At 34.9% G+C, this 19,107-nt stretch overlaps 1 protein-coding gene across 2 annotated transcripts in view; it reads left to right on the top strand.

Annotated features, from left to right (window-relative positions):
• Positions 1–17,352, top strand: part of suclg2 (succinate-CoA ligase GDP-forming subunit beta) — a 112,792-nt gene extending 95,440 nt beyond the window's left edge. For both annotated transcript variants that reach the window (XM_006630622.3, XM_015347284.2), the window contains 2 exons: positions 8,986–9,106; positions 15,619–17,352. In XM_006630622.3, coding sequence (XP_006630685.3) covers positions 8,986–9,106; positions 15,619–15,734 — 237 coding nt within the window. In that variant the 3' untranslated portion in view covers positions 15,735–17,352. The remainder of the gene's footprint in view (positions 1–8,985; positions 9,107–15,618) is intronic.
• Positions 17,353–19,107: the final 1,755 nt, after the last annotated feature.

Below are 19,107 nucleotides of genomic sequence, written 5' to 3'. Positions count from 1 at the left end.
CAGTGGATGTATCAATAAGAGCTGATTGTGTGTGTGGTGCCACTCGGTAAGCGCAGAGGGTTCTCATTTTGATTGTAAGAGCTTCATGTAACATTCAAAGAGACTAAACGTCTCCATCCAACTGAGTAAATATCTCAAGGGCATTGCTCAATTAATAAAACAAGTATTACTGCTGCTACTGATAGAATAATTGTCTGTCAAAGTATGAAACTTATTTCATATCACTTTTTATTATTAAAATTATTAGTAGTACTGTTATTATTAATTTAGACTTTAAACAGCTTGTTCTCTATCTGAGTCTCTCTTTCATTTGGGCTGGTAACAATACTGGATCATTGTTGATTATGTGGGATTTTTTTTATCAGTTACTGTCCAGGCTGTGAGGCCGTCTTACTCTATTACCTTGTTTTTTCTTTGTTAACAGGCAAAGGATTTAATTCTGTTGAATTCAGAACAGATATACGTCAGCATAGTGATGCTTACTACCAAGTGTTAGAAGTAAAGAAACAATAATGATGTTTGTTTTTATCCTGCAAAGGATCAAAACAAATCAATAACCTTTAGCATTTTTATTTTAACGTTAGGGAGGCTTCAGTTCATGTATAAAAAAATCTAGAGGGAGCTGCAAGTCAGTTTGACCCAGTTAAGTGACACTGATATACAGAGAACTTTCTAGTATTATCTACCCCAGAAAGTTTTTTAGGAGCACAGGGGATTTGTTGTCGCACCACAAAAGTACAGAGATTTCTGTTCAGTTTACAGGGTGTGAGGTCAGTGCTGTACTTTTTTAATTTGGGAGTCAGTTGTCTTGAGGTCATTTACCACAGAAGAATGTTTATGATAATGACATATTAAAAGTTGAGCCAAATATCACAGTTTTTTTTTTGTATGTGGGGGGGGGGGTGATATTGCATTTTAATACAGGTTAGTGTAACTGTATGGTTCATTTGAGGTTAGGCAACCATAGATATTTCTGTCAGGTTATAAATGGTAATTTGTCTATTGTAGAAGAGGTCAGACTATGTTAACTATAAAGGAACACATAAAGGTTAATTCTACGTTGAAAAGTAAACGACTTTTTGGCACTTCTGGAATAAGGTGTGAGGTTAGCTGAAATGGTTTTTTTCTACTTTTTATTGTGGAATTAATCTTTTTTTAGAAGGTGCATACAGTAAGCATGTGTAATCTGCTTTGCCACATTAGGTTTGTAATAGCACACACCTGCTTAACATATGCTCAACATTCCCACATAAAATAGTGTAAATGCATTCTGTAATATATAATGGGAAAATACCATTTTTTTTTTGTCAATAGATGTGTTCTGGGAGAAGATTGATTCACCATATTGTTGACAGAATGCCTTGAGCATTTGCCTCTTTGGTAGCTAACTAAGAGCTAGTTGAATAAAACGTTTGCTAGAAAATTCCAGTAACAGCATACATTTGAAGAGTTTTAATTCTGCCTTTTTGTTTTTTCAGACCTTCCTTTTATGTATTTTTGTTCATGTAATTTAATCAATTTAAATTGGTGGATAATGTATAGGAAATCGTTTAGAAAAGTATTAATAAACGTGATAACCGTGAATAGGTGCAAGATTAGGTTGAGGTTAACTTTTAAAACCGTTTTGCCTTTCTAGCATGTTGATGCATTGTGCCCTCTAGTGTTTATTATGGTGAACTGATTATTTTCAGTAGCCTTACACAAAGAGGATCGCAGTAATTTAGGTCTCACATTTTGAACGGAGAACGTTTGTGCAGAAAAAATTTTTGAAACATATAATTAGTGTAAGAATCATTGTTTGTCAGATATGTCATCTTATAAAAGGTCAAACATAGCACATCCGATTCCTCATAAGTGAAGGGTATAATTGTATGCAAAAATAAAAAGGCAACATTTTCTTAATTAAATTGCCTGTGAATTATTTATCTATAGTAAACACACAAAATTATTTTAAGATAAATGAGAAATTCCAAAGAAAATTACAAGGATTATAATCTTTTTTTATAAAAGGCATCTTTAGTCTGGCACTGTTTTTCATGTAAATACGCTTTCAAGTGTTATTGCTTAAATTGATACACTTCATAAAAGAGTAATGATCATGTGATTGATAAGTCATGCACTTCATAAAAGAGTAATGATCATATGATTGATAAGTCAAAGTTGGGCTGCTTTATCCACAAGAGCAGTCGGTCAATCCACTCTAGTACTTTGTGGTGAAGGGTTTTGTCAGATTTTAATCACCCTAAGCCCTACAGTAGTTACTTACCAGCATGGTGTTTAATTCACCTCAGCCACCCTTTCAAGAGACATCTGTTGAGCAGGTTTCTTTCTGAGAAATAAACAGATCTAGCCATGGAGCTCTGCATTACATCAGGGTCAGCTACTGATACCAGTGATTTTAAGAATATGGTCTAATGTGAGACTGATTACAGCTTGAAAATTAATCCCTCTGATTGCTTTCTCCCTGTGACTCATGATTAGATTGTTAATTTGAGCTTTGATTTGAAGCATTTAGTTACAGTTATGCTAGCAAAAGCTTGAATGTCACTCTCTTAAAGCAAGTTTTATTGCTTCTTATTACTGCCTTCTCATGTAACCAGACAATTTTTTTTAATCTTGCTTCCACACGTTGCAGTTGTTTTTGTTCTAAGATTTGCAATCTTGGCTTAACACTTTGTAATTATACAGTATGTGCTTCACAACTCCAGCTTTAAACATATTTTTATGTATCTGAAGAATCAGTTTGAAGAAAAGTCTTGTTTTCCATGAAAAAAATCCTCCTCCTCTCTGTTTTTTAAAATGCTACTTGCTAAAGTTGCAGTTGCTACAAAATAATGTTTTGGATGATGACGTTTTGTAGACCACTGCATTCAATATTGAGAGAGACTGCAGCATTGGTACTTTTTGGTATTTATGGAGAGTATTGATATCAAATGAAAGCTTTAGGTGTCTGAATAGTGGCATTGGGTAATCATTATAAAAATGTGTTCAGTATCAGGTTGATCATTTTGTATTTGACCAGCTTGTGTCATCTGAAAGTGGAGAAGACAAAACTGTGTAATTTGTGCTAGCAATTAATGGCTTGTGTGCTGGATTTTAATATTGGTTTTGTCAGTTTAACACACTCTACACAAGTTCTTGGAGGTTAATTCTTAAAAAATGCTCAATTGTTCACTACTATCTAGGATTTAGAACAATGGCAATACAGCTTTCCAGGAAGCTCCAGACCCATTTTGTTCCTCAGACTGTATCAGTGTAAGATGCTATAGTTTAAAGGCATACCTCTGAGCATGACATGATACACTTTTTTGAAAATCCTAGTCTGTGATCAGTTGATTTACTTAAGAGGTACATATGATTTATAGTAACCTTGAACTGTGGTTTTACTTACTGGTTTCAGCATATGAAAATTGATACTCAGACCCAGGTGTACAAAAACATAACCACAGTCTGTTGCCATGAATCCTTAGTTCTTACTGTGCCTCACTACTAGCTCAGCAGGATAACCACCTTGTAGTCAGATCTCACCAGATTGCAGTAGCTAAGCAAGGCTTGGCTCAGTCAGTACTGGGATGGGAGACGTCTGAGGAAAACCAGGTTTTTGTTATAAGGGTAGTAGTGGGTCTTCTTTCCTTTGGACCAGATTTTCCAAACCAGTGCCCCAGTATGATGACAGCGCACACTAGGAGGTGTCATCATTTGTTAAACAGAGCTCATTAAGACATCTCATGTCACTGTTTGGAAGTACAGTATACTGTAGTAACAATAACCCTGGTGTTCTGGTTGAATTTCACTACCAAAAATGTCCCCTGAATTCAGCTGTGCAGTTTTTTTCTTCTGTGCCTGATCTGTTGTGTAGTGGGATTCCTGCATGGTAAATAATCACCTCATATAGGGCTTTACTTCAGCATCCTGTCCTACTGTACATATGAAGTGCTTTAGTATTATTTTTGGGAAGAAAGGTGCTGCATAAATGCAGTGAATTAAGAGAACATGAACACTAAACAGCTCTGTCTTGATTGGCTTACATTTTGGGGGCTATGTTTTTCTATGTACAGTATTGTGGACACAAATGTGTTTTATGGCCACATTATTTAGGCATCAACACCAACATCCTACAGATAAATCACATCTCTGATGTTGTAAGTCGTAATGTTGTGAGTAGGTATTTATGGTTGTGTTTTGAGTAATTTATCCCTGTATTTGTGAAGCAGACACTGTAAACATATGTCATCATGGTAATAAACGTACCATCTTGGTATGGAAAACCATTACGGATGTTTTACCCCTGCATAGAGTAGACCAACTTACTGTTTAAGAGGTTTGACAAGACAATAAGTAAAAAGAGATTTTGAAGGCATCATGTAGCTCTGCACAGTGAGTGTTGCTTTAATATTTAAAGGTTTTACAATATAAGAGAGAATATTGTCAGTATATCACAAGCTAAATTGTCAGATATCATTCAGGGGTGACAGTGATGAAGAAGATCTCCGCCTGAAGACTTTGTCATTCTCCTTGAGATCTGACAGTTGAAATAGATTAATGTATGACCTTGCTGAAGAAGTAACAAAGAGAAGTGAAAAAACAGTCAATAGTTGTACAGTAAACTGTGTTCCTGCATAAAGCAATGTCATGTTCAAGCTAAATTAATTGTTACATTTTTGTATGTATTTTTATTTTTATATGGATTAACGTAAATGAATGTTCCCCATGGCAAAAAAATGGAATTCCATTTTAAACACAGAAGAAAGTGACAATAATACAGTTATTCCTTATAGGTTATTTATATGCATGTGGTCTTTTAGTGTTTCCGTACCACTTAATTTTTTAAGTGAAAGCTAGAAAGAAAATTATTTGTGAGTCTCCAAGAAAACAGTAATTTTTTTAAACTTTGTATAAGATAACTTTATTGGCCATATACAATTTCTTGTATTGGGAATTTGTCTTTTCACATACCCCAAATTGCTCTCTGTGAGACACACAGACAGGGAAAGATGCTTGGGGTCAGAGCCCAGGGTCAGCCATGGCACTCCTGGTGCAGTTGGGGTTAAGGCCTTGCACAGGGGCCCGACGGAGTAGGATTCCTCTGCCGGCCCCCAGATATGAACTGGCAACCTTCCAGCCACAGAACCACCGCTCCGTCCAATATGTCCTTTGTGTTAAATATTAATTAGCTGGTCATAAACAACTTTAAAAATAATAAAAATCTGTAAAAGTTGCATAGTCTGTAAGGTAAGTTTATTACACAGATCATGTAAGGAGCGACCATCGTAATGATAGAGATCCGCACATAACCTGTTATATTAAAAAGAGTACAGTGCAAGATACAGTAGGAGTAACTGACCCGATGATGATTATGATAATATGGTTACATTCAAAGAAAATTAGCCATAATCATGGTTTTCCAGTTTATTGTTAAAAGGTGAAATAAATGCGTTTCATTATTTTTCTGTTAATTTGATGTCCACCTTTATTCCCCAGCTAGACAGATCGAAGTTGTTAACATTTATGTGACAATGATCAGAAGGGAGAAGAAAGCTGACCTTCCCACTGTATTTGTCTGGTTTTTGATTCATGTTTAAATGTCTGTGTATATCAGCACTTTACCTGTTGGCCCTTTGAATTGCCTGGGAATTTGTTCTGTACGTGGATGGCATTGTGATAAAATATTTAATGGGCAAGGAGCAAGCTAAAATGGGCAATAAGGGTTTTGTCACATAGTATTTTCACTTCTTGATGATGTGACAAAAATTATGTAATTGTAGTCTGTATTTCTCCAGTTTCAGTTTAAGAGGAAAAAACTAGCTGTATAACTTGATCGTAAACATGAGCTTTTTTTTAAACAATATTGGGTTTCTTGCTTTGATCTGGCATTCTTACATAGTCACCCAAGTACGTTTAGTGACTAGTGCTAGCCAGATATGTCACCATCAGGCTTGGTGTCGGAGAGAGATAAGAAAGGCTTTAGCCTAATTAGTTTTTGCATTAAGATTGAGTCCAATCAGTGGGAGGGGGATGTCTACACAGGGACCAAATCCCCCACAATCCCTACTTTTTCTCAGCCTGTGCAGTGTTTGTTTCTGGGTAACTGCCCAGAGCTTGCATAATGTAATATGTTATTCATAAACAAAATTGACATTTCCCCAAGTCTATGTGGTGATATAAGATTTCCTTGAGCATCCAGGTGATGAGCATCTATGTTGGTTATCAGAGGTGTTATTCCATGTCACGCATGATAAGTTAAAGGATCAGTTGTGCAGTGAAGGATATCTACTTATACCGAAGCCTCATCCTTTGTCTTTATTTATCAATGTTAATTCATAATGACCGTATCTGGAGTTTAGAATGATGCTCTGTGAAGGAGACCACTACTAATGCTAGATACTAATATTCATACTTTTCTAGAATTCTTTGAATGTATAGATTTGATGTATAAATTACATCAGTGTGTGCAAGACAACTGAAGTGACACTGTTTCATATCTTTGGGACATTGAACCTCCCCAGGAATTGGGCTAATATGAGATAAATTGATCTCATAATTAATACATTGTGCATTTTGTTTTTTTAAATGAACGGCACCAATCACTCTATATATTCAGTCATGTGTAGTGACTAAAATGTCTGTATCCAGGGTATGTTTTCAAACCTTAGCAATAATTTATATTATTAGGAATAGCAAAAGCAATGAAAGAGAAGTATGTGTCTCAAAGACGACTCTCAAATAATTCATATTTATCTGTTCTATGATGCTGTTTGTTTTTTCAAGAAGAGCAAGTGCTTTGCCTTTAAATTAAGAGCCATGTGATTAATTTTGTAGATCATATAACATTTTCTTCCAGGGTGTATTTTTTTGGAAAATGATCATATTACATCAATTACATCACTTACAGATCGTAACAAGTTAAGGTATTTAATATTGTATTGTTAAGTGTATTTGAATACTTTACCATTTACTGAGAGCAGTCTGAAATCCTTTTAATGTATTCAATCTTTTACTTTCAATGTTTCATAAATACATCCACAAATGGATCGGATTCCAAAAACCACATCATGTTAACAATGAAAGACAGCCCTTTTAGTGGGTGGTTACAAATTTCACTGCTAAGCCTTCATGCCATGTATAACCCATGACTTTTTCTTTAAGATCTAAACTTCATTACAACCAAATAGCTAGCATATGCCTTGTGCAATGTGTCTAACAGATTAGCAGAGATTATAAATAAACATGTGGAATTAATCCTATCTTCCTACACTTTGCTCTTCAGACAACTGCTCTCAGTAATTACAGTATGGAGAGTCAGTCATGATCAAATTGCTTCCTAGATTTTCTTGTTTTTCAAAATAAATGCAGCAGTACTGCAATGATGAAATATTCATTCTCTTAAGAAGAATGAATTCTGAACTCCATACACTTCTAAATTGAACAGTAAAATATCTGATTCAGAACCATCCACTCTGTAAGCCCGTTATGTTCCTACCTTTAGAATAATGATGCATTCATCTTTAAATAAGGACAAAATACCATGTGTTAAAATCCTGCTTTAAAACGTTTGTGCAACCTCTACACTACAGCATCTACAAGCAACAGATAGGTTTGATTGTACACATTTAATTTAACTTAAAACAGTCAAATAAAGAGACTTTCAGTTGCAGGCACTGTCTTAGTTTGAGGAACTTTGCACAGCTTTCCATCACCATTTTTGGACAGAACAATATACTTTATTATTTTGGTGGACCATTCAGTTGAAACCAAGTACATTCATCACAAATTCAACCATAAAAACCTTGTTGGAAGAATGAGGTGGAATTGGGCTTTAGGTAGTTCTTGTGGATTGCATGCAGTTCCAATTCAGGCTGTTTATGATATTTGGTTGGGCGAGGGGGTTCTAGATATGTATCCAGTGATTGTATACTAGTAATATGAAGTTCGCATTGTAGGAATCACATTCCTTCATAGTGGACTAGTGTTGTTAGGCAGTAGGTCTATCAAAGACCTATAAAACACATTGAGAAATTATTCCTATTAGATTTCTTTACAAGCATTACAATAGGTAATAGATCGTAAAGTTAACTGTTAGTTTTGTTTTATTTTCAGTATATCACAAAAGTTTCATTCCAGTGCTGTATGTGTTACTGTATGAAGTGGGGGATTGTTCTACAGTTACTGATGTGTTTCTGTTTCGGGAGCTGTATTTCTCTGGCTCTTAAAAGCCTCTTTTCTTCTGTCAATATCTCACACTTTTCAGTAGAGAGCCAAAGGCTAAAATTCATAGCTAGGCAGAAAGAACTGTGACAGTTATTCGATTCTGGCAGAGCTCTCAGCCAATCTTCTAGCATATCCATACCTCAGAAGTTAACAGTAGTTTATCAGATGTTAGCTCTTCACCTTTATCTATCATTGAAGTACTGTCGGACCATGATTTGGCAACATTCTTTGTATTGTCAATGTGTTTTGACGCAGCTCCCGAAGAACTGTATTCACCCAGCTCAGCAGCCAATTGTTTTGTAACAATGATTCTAAATGACCATCCATAGAAATACTAGACTTACAATGACTGAGTTAAAATGTGGCCAAAATACTGGTAGATGGACTAAATACTGCTTTTTTTATAAAGGCTAGTTTTCTTTGTTTTGCAGTTGCTTTAGTAATATGAAACTGTGAAAGTGAGTCAATGAAGAAGCTGTTCTGAAATATTTAGGAATATCTTACATGGCATTTATGATGCTACATATGGAATTGTTCAGATGATGCTAAATGTAAAGTTGAGAACTGCAACCCACATTAAACAAATCTTTTTCAGTTCTACGATGGTAAAATGACATTGGATTTGTCTGTGGCCTCTGGACTGAAACATTTTTCCTCCACACATTAGGTTTTGATTTTTAATCTAAGTCTTAAGAGTCTTTTTTATTGCGACTGTATGGTTTGAAATGCTTGTTCTTTTGTTGGAATATTTAAGGTGTCGTTTTCTCTCCTTTTTAGGTTGAAGCCATCCTTGTCAACATCTTTGGTGGGATAGTGAATTGTGCCATCATTGCCAATGGAATCACTAAAGCTTGCAGAGAACTGGAACTGAAGGTGCCTTTAGTTGTCAGGCTTGAAGGTGAGCTCATATACTGTACACAGTACAGAGTGTTCCTGTGTACGGTATGTTATACACAACCTTTCCAACCTTTTTAAAGCACATCAAAAGTTATGCAATTCCTTCTGGATCCCACTCTTACTACTACAGAAGAGAACTATATTGATTACCCAATCTTTCTGCGGTTTCCTGTACGTCATTTACCAATTACTGATACAGCATTTTTGGTATGTTACTGGAAAGTATAAATACAGTAAATTAAATGGACATTCTGGTGTCAGAACATTAAGAATGCAAATTCAATTTAAACGAATAAAGCCCAAATTACCCCTCTCTTGTAGAGTTTTAATATTACTAACATCTAAGTGAGCTGAAACTGTATTATTGTTACGTGTGGTTTCTATAAAGTAAATGCCACATTCAAATAGAGAAGCTTTTGAAACCAAGTTCTAAACCAAGTTGTGCTAAAATACAGATTTTTAACATGTTAATATTTGAAAATGAGATTTTCTGAAGTTATGGATGGTTACATCTTTGCATTGACTAACATTAAACCTGAAATTGTATTTAGAAAAAGTTTAAATAGCATCACAGGCGTTACGTATTCATTGTTCAATCTTTTTTCTAAAAGAAAAAAACCATCAAATTAGTGAATTGACTAATTCTGTCTGTGTAATTCTTTGCAATCAGCCAGAAACCTTTAGGTCTTAAATTTAAAGGGTAACACACGAGCCTGATCAATAATCTTTTCTTTCCTCACTTTCCACCCGAATCACAACAGAGGTATTGGCTATCAGATTATTCATCTGGAAGTGTTTAATGTCTTTACTACCTATTGATTGGTACATGAAGCTGTCTACAAAATGGCAGCCTGTAAATGCTGAGGATTTTATCACGCTAGAGTGCTTTTTGTCCTTACTTACAAAGGACAGAATTTGTGTGGGGTGCAGACAGCAGCCATCTATATAAACTGATGAATTGTGTGTTCAATATACAGTAGTATTGAAGAAGATGCTGGCTTTTTCATACTAACTCCTAAGAGCTCACACTTGTCAGGTACTGCTGTGAACCATAAACAGGTTAATTTCTTTTATGATGTTTAAATTGAAACATGGTGTGATTTATTCAGAATTTCAGGGCTTTGTCTTGAGCCAGCTCTCTTCTAAAGAGTTTTAAGACACACCGAGTATGTTTTTTTTAGTTTTTAATTGAAATCACATCTGGTACTGGAATGGGATTTTAGTTAATTGGAGGTTTCTCAAGGAAGAAGGTCACCGACAGAATGCCATTCATACGAAGCAGGTCATCGCCACCAAATTAAGTCTCACTGCTGGAGTATTTAGGACAAGGTTTTACACTAGTCATTATAAAGTACAGCATTTGAATGGAGAATCACTTAGAATCAATCAAATCTGTTCAGCTTAAAGAAGGATTTTTTGACAAGAGTCTCTTCTCAATGGATTGTAATTGCAAGCTGTTCTGCAAGAGGATAAACCAGAGATTACCCTGCTGTGTGAAAATTGCACGTTATTAATTGGAAGCCTTCACTCAGTTCATCTGTGAACCAGATGCAAGATTGCTTTTGTAAAAAAATAGGAGTAGTAGGAGTATGGATTAGATCTGAATGCAAGGGAATCATCCTGTGTAGTTATAGCGATTGGTCTGGCGTTTTTTATCTTTCAAACTGCTTTAACTTTGCATTTGTCATTGCTTTCTCTTTTGGCCTGTTTAGCTCTTGCATGTATGCGAACAACAATGTCTCTGAATATTATTTTTTTTCTACAATGCAGCAATGCACTTGTTATGCCAGACATTAGTCTGTCTTGCCATTGCTGTTGCCTCTAAATGTCATTGAGATTATTTAAGTTTGTTGTTCTATTACGTGCCCATTACATAACACCATACTTGTAAGGATACAAGGCAAATGTAATACACTTTTAAACAGGTGAATCAGAATGACTGTTCATTCACAAAAAAATCATTTCTACCTTAGACGACACTCCACTTTATCTGTGGCAAATAGCTAAAGAAAAATAAACATCTAAATATTCTTTATTTTTCTGCACTTTAACATATTCACAAAATATTATTATATGTGAATGGGCTAGATGTCTTATTGCACATATGTCCAGTTTCTGTGAAGAAATTAAGTTTTTAAAGTGATCTCAGTTTTATTGAATTTTTCAATTAATAATTCATTTTTGCTGCTGTTTTCCCAAATGTTAGCGATTCGTCCTTAAAGGAATTCTTAGGATATCACAGTTTTCAAACTTGATTAGAACAGCGTTGCTCCTGAGGTCTGTTCATGATGACTTCCAAACCACTGACAATATCATTATGGATGTAATTGAGTTATCTGGAGGCAAGAGCACAGAGGATGTTCACTCAAGCTAAAACTGCAGATCACACATAAAGGAAAAAAGATAGCGAAGGCCTGTTGCCTCTGGGCTTCAGCAGCTGCAGGTTATGGGAATTTTGCAGGTAGAAGTATTTCCTTCATCTGCTCAGCCTGTAAGAATATAGATTTCATATTTATCTACTTTGTAAGACAGAGTTAATATTAAAGGAATTATTAAATGCACGATTTTCTGGAACAGCCTTTTAATGAGTAAAATTGTTAAGCTAATGGGACCCCCTCATATACATGACACACAGCCATTAACATTTTATATCCAGTTTCTGCAAAGAGCATGGAGCCATACTGTAGTGGCTCACATAAAAAGTTGCTGAAGTAAGTCTGTCTCTCTCTGAGCATATACAGTATTTGTGGGAAAGTTTAAATCACTCTATATCTATTTTAATACCATGTTTAAGAGCAATAGGTTGTGTATCGTAGAAGAATCCATACTGTGCTATAATTACGAACATTTAACCTAACAGTATTTTCCTAAATATTATTAAGTTATAGTACATATCCTCCAAAGCACTGTTGATCTATGATGTTTACCTGCTCATAGATAAATTGCTGCCATCTGTTTTACTGTCAGTGTTTATACAACCCATGTAAATAAACTTTGAGAAGACATCTTTCTATTTCAAAGTTCATACATAAAAGTAATACAGGAAAAACCTGTTACTTAACTTTAAAAATGTTAAAGTATACCTTCCTTATTCATAGTAAATTTGTGATGTATCCTCCCTGGTTGATAAATCTAAGTATAGGCATGGCGCTCTTAAAACACTGCAGAAAGCATTGTAAATAGATCTCTGCCACCACCCAGTGGCAGGAGGTTAATGGTAAAACTCTTGTCATGAATTCTGCCAGACCTTCAAAGAGCCCAGTGAGCACTCTTGTGTACTAGAATTATCTTAAACTACTTTAAAGGTTTTTAATTTTAATGTTGGATTTAACTGTCAAAAGCTTATTCAGGATTTGAAATATCATTTATAGGATTGTTTTTTAAATAACCTATGTACAAACTTAATTTGACTAGGCAAATGTACGCAGTAATGTCTTTTTTTCTAGGTAGAATTGTCATGCACAGCCTGTGTTCAAAACAAATAATACACACTTGTGGCTAACAGAGAATGACAGCATAGTTTGGGTTCTATGTAAATTTAAATAAGGCAATCCTCTTAGCAGATGTGCATCATGCATTTTTAAAACAGGTGGACTTAAAACAGGAGTCGGTCTGAAAAATAATCTTGGTAGTGCACTGCATCCACCTTCTGTAATATAAAGTTAAGAGTCTTCTCCCAGAAATATCACTAGACAACAGAAATACAGAAATGTTGGAAAAATAGAAAACATTCACCTTAAACTTGTTGTAATTAGATGAAAGAAGGTTGTCATTTTATAGAAGTACAGTACATTAGTTTTGCATTGAATCAAAGAACTGTACAATTCCTTTTTTAAACAATTTTTTAAAATTTTACTGTTTCGATCACTGGCCATGTAAAATATATTACATGAACAGAATTGATTGTTGTAAGGGACTTAATGAGATTTTGAATTTGCTCCTACTTTTTAAACAGTAAAAATAAAAACTGTGAAATATGAATAGTCTTTCAAAGGGCTGGTTACCCTCTGATAACAGCTTGCTTTACAAAAAGAAAACAGGTGTGGGTTTTGTGGCCTGCAATACCAAAATGAAGACCGCAGAAACTCTGGGAATACAGAGAACTCAGTAGATTTGAATGAGGCTGTTTGGAGGAATTATCCTCTATGTTGTTACCTTAACAAAGTTTAAAATGTTTAGTGTTTAAAAAATGTGAGTGCTAACAATAGAGTTTAGAAACCAAAACCAATCTGATCTTCATGTGAATTAGTTCATGCACTGCTCTTTCCGCAATACGCCTTTCCAAAAAGATATAACTGTACCAAGTTCATACAAAAGAAATAGAAATCCAATTGCGTTTGCGGGTGCATGCTGTTTTCCCAAGGTCTCCTTGAACAGACTGCTCATAAATAAATACTTGATAAATAAGGTAGGCGTCTGGCTGGAAAAGATTGCAATATGCAAATCTGCACACGTTATACAAAAGAATTGCATTCACCTGTAAAAGCATCATTGCATTTAAAATGGGATTGACACTTGTTTCCACTGCGTAGCTTCTTGCACAAGATGGCATACAATTTAGACAATGAGCCACTAGTTGCAGAGAAGACAAAAAGAGAAGCAAAAGAAATCCAATCTTTCAAAGAGACTGAAAGATAATTGTCTGCGCTCCCTGTGTTCTGGAATAGGGTCAATGTTACCTAACAGGAATAAGTGGCATTTTTATAATGGATGGATGGATTTGTATAAGTGAAGTTACTGAAACCCATGTGATCAGTCAGGAGAGATTGCTGTATTTTTTTAATTCAGAACCTATATTTATATATATCTCAGAGATTTAAAATTACATTTCAAAAGCACATCGAAATCAAATGCATTATTATGTTTTTTTTCCGTAAATCACATATTTCTCTGCTTCATGTACCAGAAAATCTGCTTGATAATGATGAGAAATGCAGATTTGTGCAGCAAACCCAGAATTTCAAGATTATTTATGTTTAGTTATTTATATGTTGGAGAGAGATTTTGTAGACTGAAGTGTGTCACTAGCCTTGCTGTACCTGTAATGATTGCATTACCTTGTGATTACTAGATCCCACAACAGTTAAAACATGTCTACTACAACATATTTATAAGGTAATTTTATTCTGATTCAACAGATAGCATTCTGGTTTTGCAAACAGAAAATTAATTTTGAACATTGTGTCTAAATATGAGTAGGCTCGTTGCAGCACTACCCAAACTGAAAGGTTTTGAATATGATTGACAGTTTGCCATCTCTTTCAATTAATCTATCCTCATTTGGTTGGATGTTTCTCCTTTAATGAGAACCATTCAGCAGTTTGACGGTGTGAAACTCCTCACTCCCTACAATGTCTCATATGATTTACTGGCACTCCTATGATTGGCAATGTCCCTTTGAACCAGATTTGGGAAGTTGGAAATGTTACAATTAATAGATGTGCACTGTGGAGAAGCTTATGAAAAGACAATGGAATCAGTGTTTGCAGTGCTTCTCCTGTTCGATTTGTTTAGTCAGAATTGATTTTTTAATCTTTAAAAATTTATGGGATATTTTCAAGTACTTTAAGAGGGAACATACTGTGTTTTGAATGTAATGCAAATTCCTTCAAATGCACAAGTTATTTTGTATATTTTCAGTGTGTGCGTTACCCTTATTTGCATTGTTACAGCCCATTGCTCTAACAATTATCTATTCATCAATTTTAATTTTGTGGTTCCTGAGGCTCATGACCCATTTTGCCCTTAAAATCCATTGGCTAGTAGATTTTCCTACTGACTACTGACACTGTAGACCTTTCTGTAGAACAGTCCACATTACCTCCAGATTCTTGGCTTAACGCAAACTCTGGTAAGCAGAGTCTTCATGAATATGATTGTTGATCGCAATCCCACTACATTTCTGTGCAATGACAGAAAAATCTATATTCTGATTTTTTTTCTTTCTCTTAACACTAAACAAGCATGCAGATTACCAGTCTAAACTAGAAAGCAGGACTTATCTCAAAAGCAGAAAAATGATGATCAAAGTGTCTTTTTTCTGTTTTGGCTGCCATCTTGCCAACACCTGACAGTTGACATGGGCGGTACAAAAAACTGGGGTTTTGGTGCTACCATCTCTTCCTTGTAGTCTTGCTCTGTGAATGGAGTCAAATAAAAATAACATGAAAATAATAATTATTTAAAATAGCATGAGCCATTTCTTGAACACCCTATATTTGTAACATTTACGAGACATCTATGTCAAGTTGTTGAACGAAAATAATAGATTTGAATAAGATTTTTATTTTTATAAACAATAAAAAACAGCAATCAGAAACCGGAACAAAACAAACCCTTCTACTTTTCTCTCATCCACACCTACAGTGGATACCCATTCCTAAAGAGGAAAGAAAAAAAACATATTTTGTGTTGCGAAGAGACCTTCAGATATGTTGTGATTGTCCTTTTGAATTTTAGTTGTGTTCATTCAGTACTTTGCCCATAACTGAAGGTTTCTGTTTTGGTTTGTAGGAACCAATGTCCAGGAGGCCAAACGCATCCTGAGTGAGAGTGGGCTGCCCATCACCTCCGCCAATGACCTGGACGATGCTGCACAGAAGGCTGTAGCCAGCATCGCCAAGAAATAACCAGTCTCTCCATTTTTTCTGATACACTCAGTGACCTCAATGGAAATGCCACTGGCAGCATTTTGCATAAAATTAATTAAAGAACTCATTATTTTCTCACGTTGATTCCTTAATAAGAGCAGTGCTAAATGCATACTTAATGAGTAGGTCTGCTTTGTGTTTTTCTGGGGGAAAAAAATTGGTTTCTAAATCATTAGTTAAGCTGCAAATATTGGAATCATTCCTTTTATTAAAGTCAGCAAAAAAAACCTCCAGTTGTTCAAATGGAATAAGTGAACCAGACAGCAGTCGGCAAGTTGTAAGAAGACGTAATATCATCATAGAAAACTGAAGAACAGTTAAATATAGTCATATCATTGTGCTTTTTAACCCCAAGTTAAATAAAAAATTAAAAAATACTTGTTTCCCTTTTAAGTACTATGCATCACTGTGAACAGTTTCTATGTTTTCTAATTTCTAAAGGTTTATAATCTTTAACAAAACTGAAGTTTTCTGTAGATGTTTTTCTATTAATTCAGAGACAGTGTTTGGTTAAATTAAGTGTTATGTACATTTTATAAATATAATCTTAAAGTCTACTCAGACTTGCTACTCCTTGTGGTGGTAACCTGTAAAGTAGATTTGATTGCCTTAATGTGAAAAAGGCACCAATTCCATTCTGAATTTCACCAATTAATGCCTTAATGTGTGATCCTCAAAGTTAGTGTTGCAATATTTCTAGAACTAGATGATGCATCTTGATCATAGAACGTTCCCTTCAAATCTTAAGGTAAAGTGATCAAGTTTTACCTTTAAATTAGAGGCATTTTAGAATTCTGGGTTTATTTTTCACTTAATAAAATGCAGTTTTAATTGATAACATCCCATATCATTGTAAACCTATTTCTAGGTTTGTGCCATTTTAATGCTTTCTTTTAGACTGTATTCATCTTAAAGAATGTTTTTTGAACCAAATGCCAGATTTACAGTATCTTGGTCATATTCTAGAGGTTACTTTCAACAACAGTCTAATCCATGCTGACAATTTTGTCTGATTTACTTGTAAATGTACTTTTTTGTAGTCTATATCACTTACAGAGCAACATTTAATCCTCCTCTACCCCGTTTCAAATAAAAAAAATGAATATTTCAAAAACCTGTCTGGAAAAACTTAAATGAGATAGGCTTGTGTTATTTTGTAGTGTGGATGCTTCAGTGGGCTTTCTTCAATGGCTTTTCATTTATGTTGGCCAGTGTGTTTTCAGCAATTCAATCAGAATTCTGTTTCCCTGTTTATTTCAAGGGGGGACATTTAATGTTCTGCCTGTGTACTGAACAAGGGAGTATTTTTGCAGAGTGGAACAAAAACAAATTGTCCTGTGGAAAAGGAACTAAGGCCTTAAGGCATACCTTTTTATTAACACTTATTTTTAAATTCCCTTGTTGATTTTGAAGAAAATATAAATATTCTGCACAGCTTGATAATTGTGCTTCACACATTGAATCTGGTTACTGCACCAGCAAGTTTCAAAATGTGCTGCTCTGATGCTTTGTTGTAAGGAATGTTATCTATCTTGCCTTTAATAAAACATGTTTTAGTAATTAATTTTGGTTGGAATAAACATTTCATATCCCTTTTGATGTGTGTTTCTGTTTGTAGAATATGTATGACCACACTTCTGTGTTAATGTATTTTTTAGGTTTAGCTGTTTTTGTTTATATTTAATGTACTGTACGAGACTTTAGCATACTGTACATGTTTATAGGGTGTTTGTTGAGGCTGTTTCATTTGTTCTCACTGCATTCCCTTTTGTATCAGGTAAGTTCTGTTTTGAATCAAATAAATTCTTTACAGCTGGAAATAATACAGAAAGCTTACATAATTTCTTATGCTGCTGCAATCAAATGCCTTTTCTTCTGCAGCATCCAGACAGTTTATTCTGTACTGTAATAATTTAGTATAGGATGATCTAGGGTAACTGCATTTTCTGGGGAGGGAAGATTTAAAACATTCATAAAGACTTTTTTTCCTATTGTGATCTCTTAACCTTCAGTGTCTCAATAAATTATTTGCACATTTATTCATTTTAGTTGCTGCATATTATGCACCATGTTATCTTATTGAAAATACCTAGAAAAGTACTGCATAGAATTATGTGTACAATGTAACATATAGCGTACACGTATGCTAAGCCGAAAGCCACGATTTAATTTTTCATACTGTACATAAATGGATAAGTTATCAAGCATGTAAATAATTGTGTATAGACCTAGGTTATTTTTTAAAAACTTAATATTAACATTTTTGTTTTAATTACCAAATATTGTGTTAATGTTTCATTGCATTCTTTCTAAAGAAAAAAAAATGGCACTAGATATACAGTATTTTAGTACTATCCTCTGTAGGAAGGAGGTAAGGGATCTTCCCAAGTGTCTAAGAATAATGTATTTTCCCATCAAGGTTAAATTGAGAGACAGGATGGAATGGCTTCCTAGCAAGCCTTACAGTCTTCATAACTCAAAAAATGTGCTTAGTGATGTGTGATGATCTGATTGAGCATGGCCAAAAAGACACTATATTCTTTTCTTCTGTGGCAAAGACTTTACTGTGTATTAAGTGTGAAATTCTACATGTAATAAATGAAGGTGATTTCAGGGTATCTATCGTGTGATTGATTTCATCATTTACAGACTGTGATTGAAGATGAAGAGCCAAGACCAGCAATCTATGGACTAGACCAGATACTGAATATTGCCCCAAAGACAGGAACGGGGTGGGAAAGTAGGAACAGAAGGAGGACAGAAAGAAGCAGACGGAGTTGTTAATTTGGCAAATTTATTAAGCATCACAAGAAGAGAGGCCCCACTGGACTCCCGCAATCCTTCAGAAGCACAGTACCCAAACTGACTTTTACAGGTTTGCATGCAAAAATAGTCTGTTGTCAGAAAGCTGACATTTTGATAAATTATCTGTTACAGAATCTGAGAGAGGAGACCTCAGAAGGATCAAGTGAAGGGAGCTCGGTGTCGTTCACCAGAGAATATAAGAAAGGGGAAGAGGAGAATTTGATACTCGTGGTACAAGCATTTGGTTGACATCTATACGAAAGAATCAAGAACACTTCTAGAAAACTAATGTTGCAAGTGCTCTAATGATCTTGCATTTGTCAACAGACAATATTGTCCTTCTTTTTTGTTTGAGGGCTAGATAACAATGCTTGTAATATGTCTTCTTTATTAGCAAAGGGAATGTATCCTCTTCTCTCTCCAGCGATTTCTTGTAAAAAAACATCAAGGTAAGGTATTCCTGTGCTCGGCAGCAATGCAACAGCCACTTAAATAAGACAAATGCTTAAATAATTGGTTATTTCATGGTCTTTGAGCACTGTTTTCC

The sequence above is a fragment of the Lepisosteus oculatus genome, chromosome 4, assembly GCF_040954835.1.
Source record: "Lepisosteus oculatus isolate fLepOcu1 chromosome 4, fLepOcu1.hap2, whole genome shotgun sequence".
In the NCBI taxonomy this organism is placed as follows: domain Eukaryota; kingdom Metazoa; phylum Chordata; class Actinopteri; order Semionotiformes; family Lepisosteidae; genus Lepisosteus; species Lepisosteus oculatus.
This window is presented reverse-complemented; position numbering and strand designations above follow the sequence as displayed.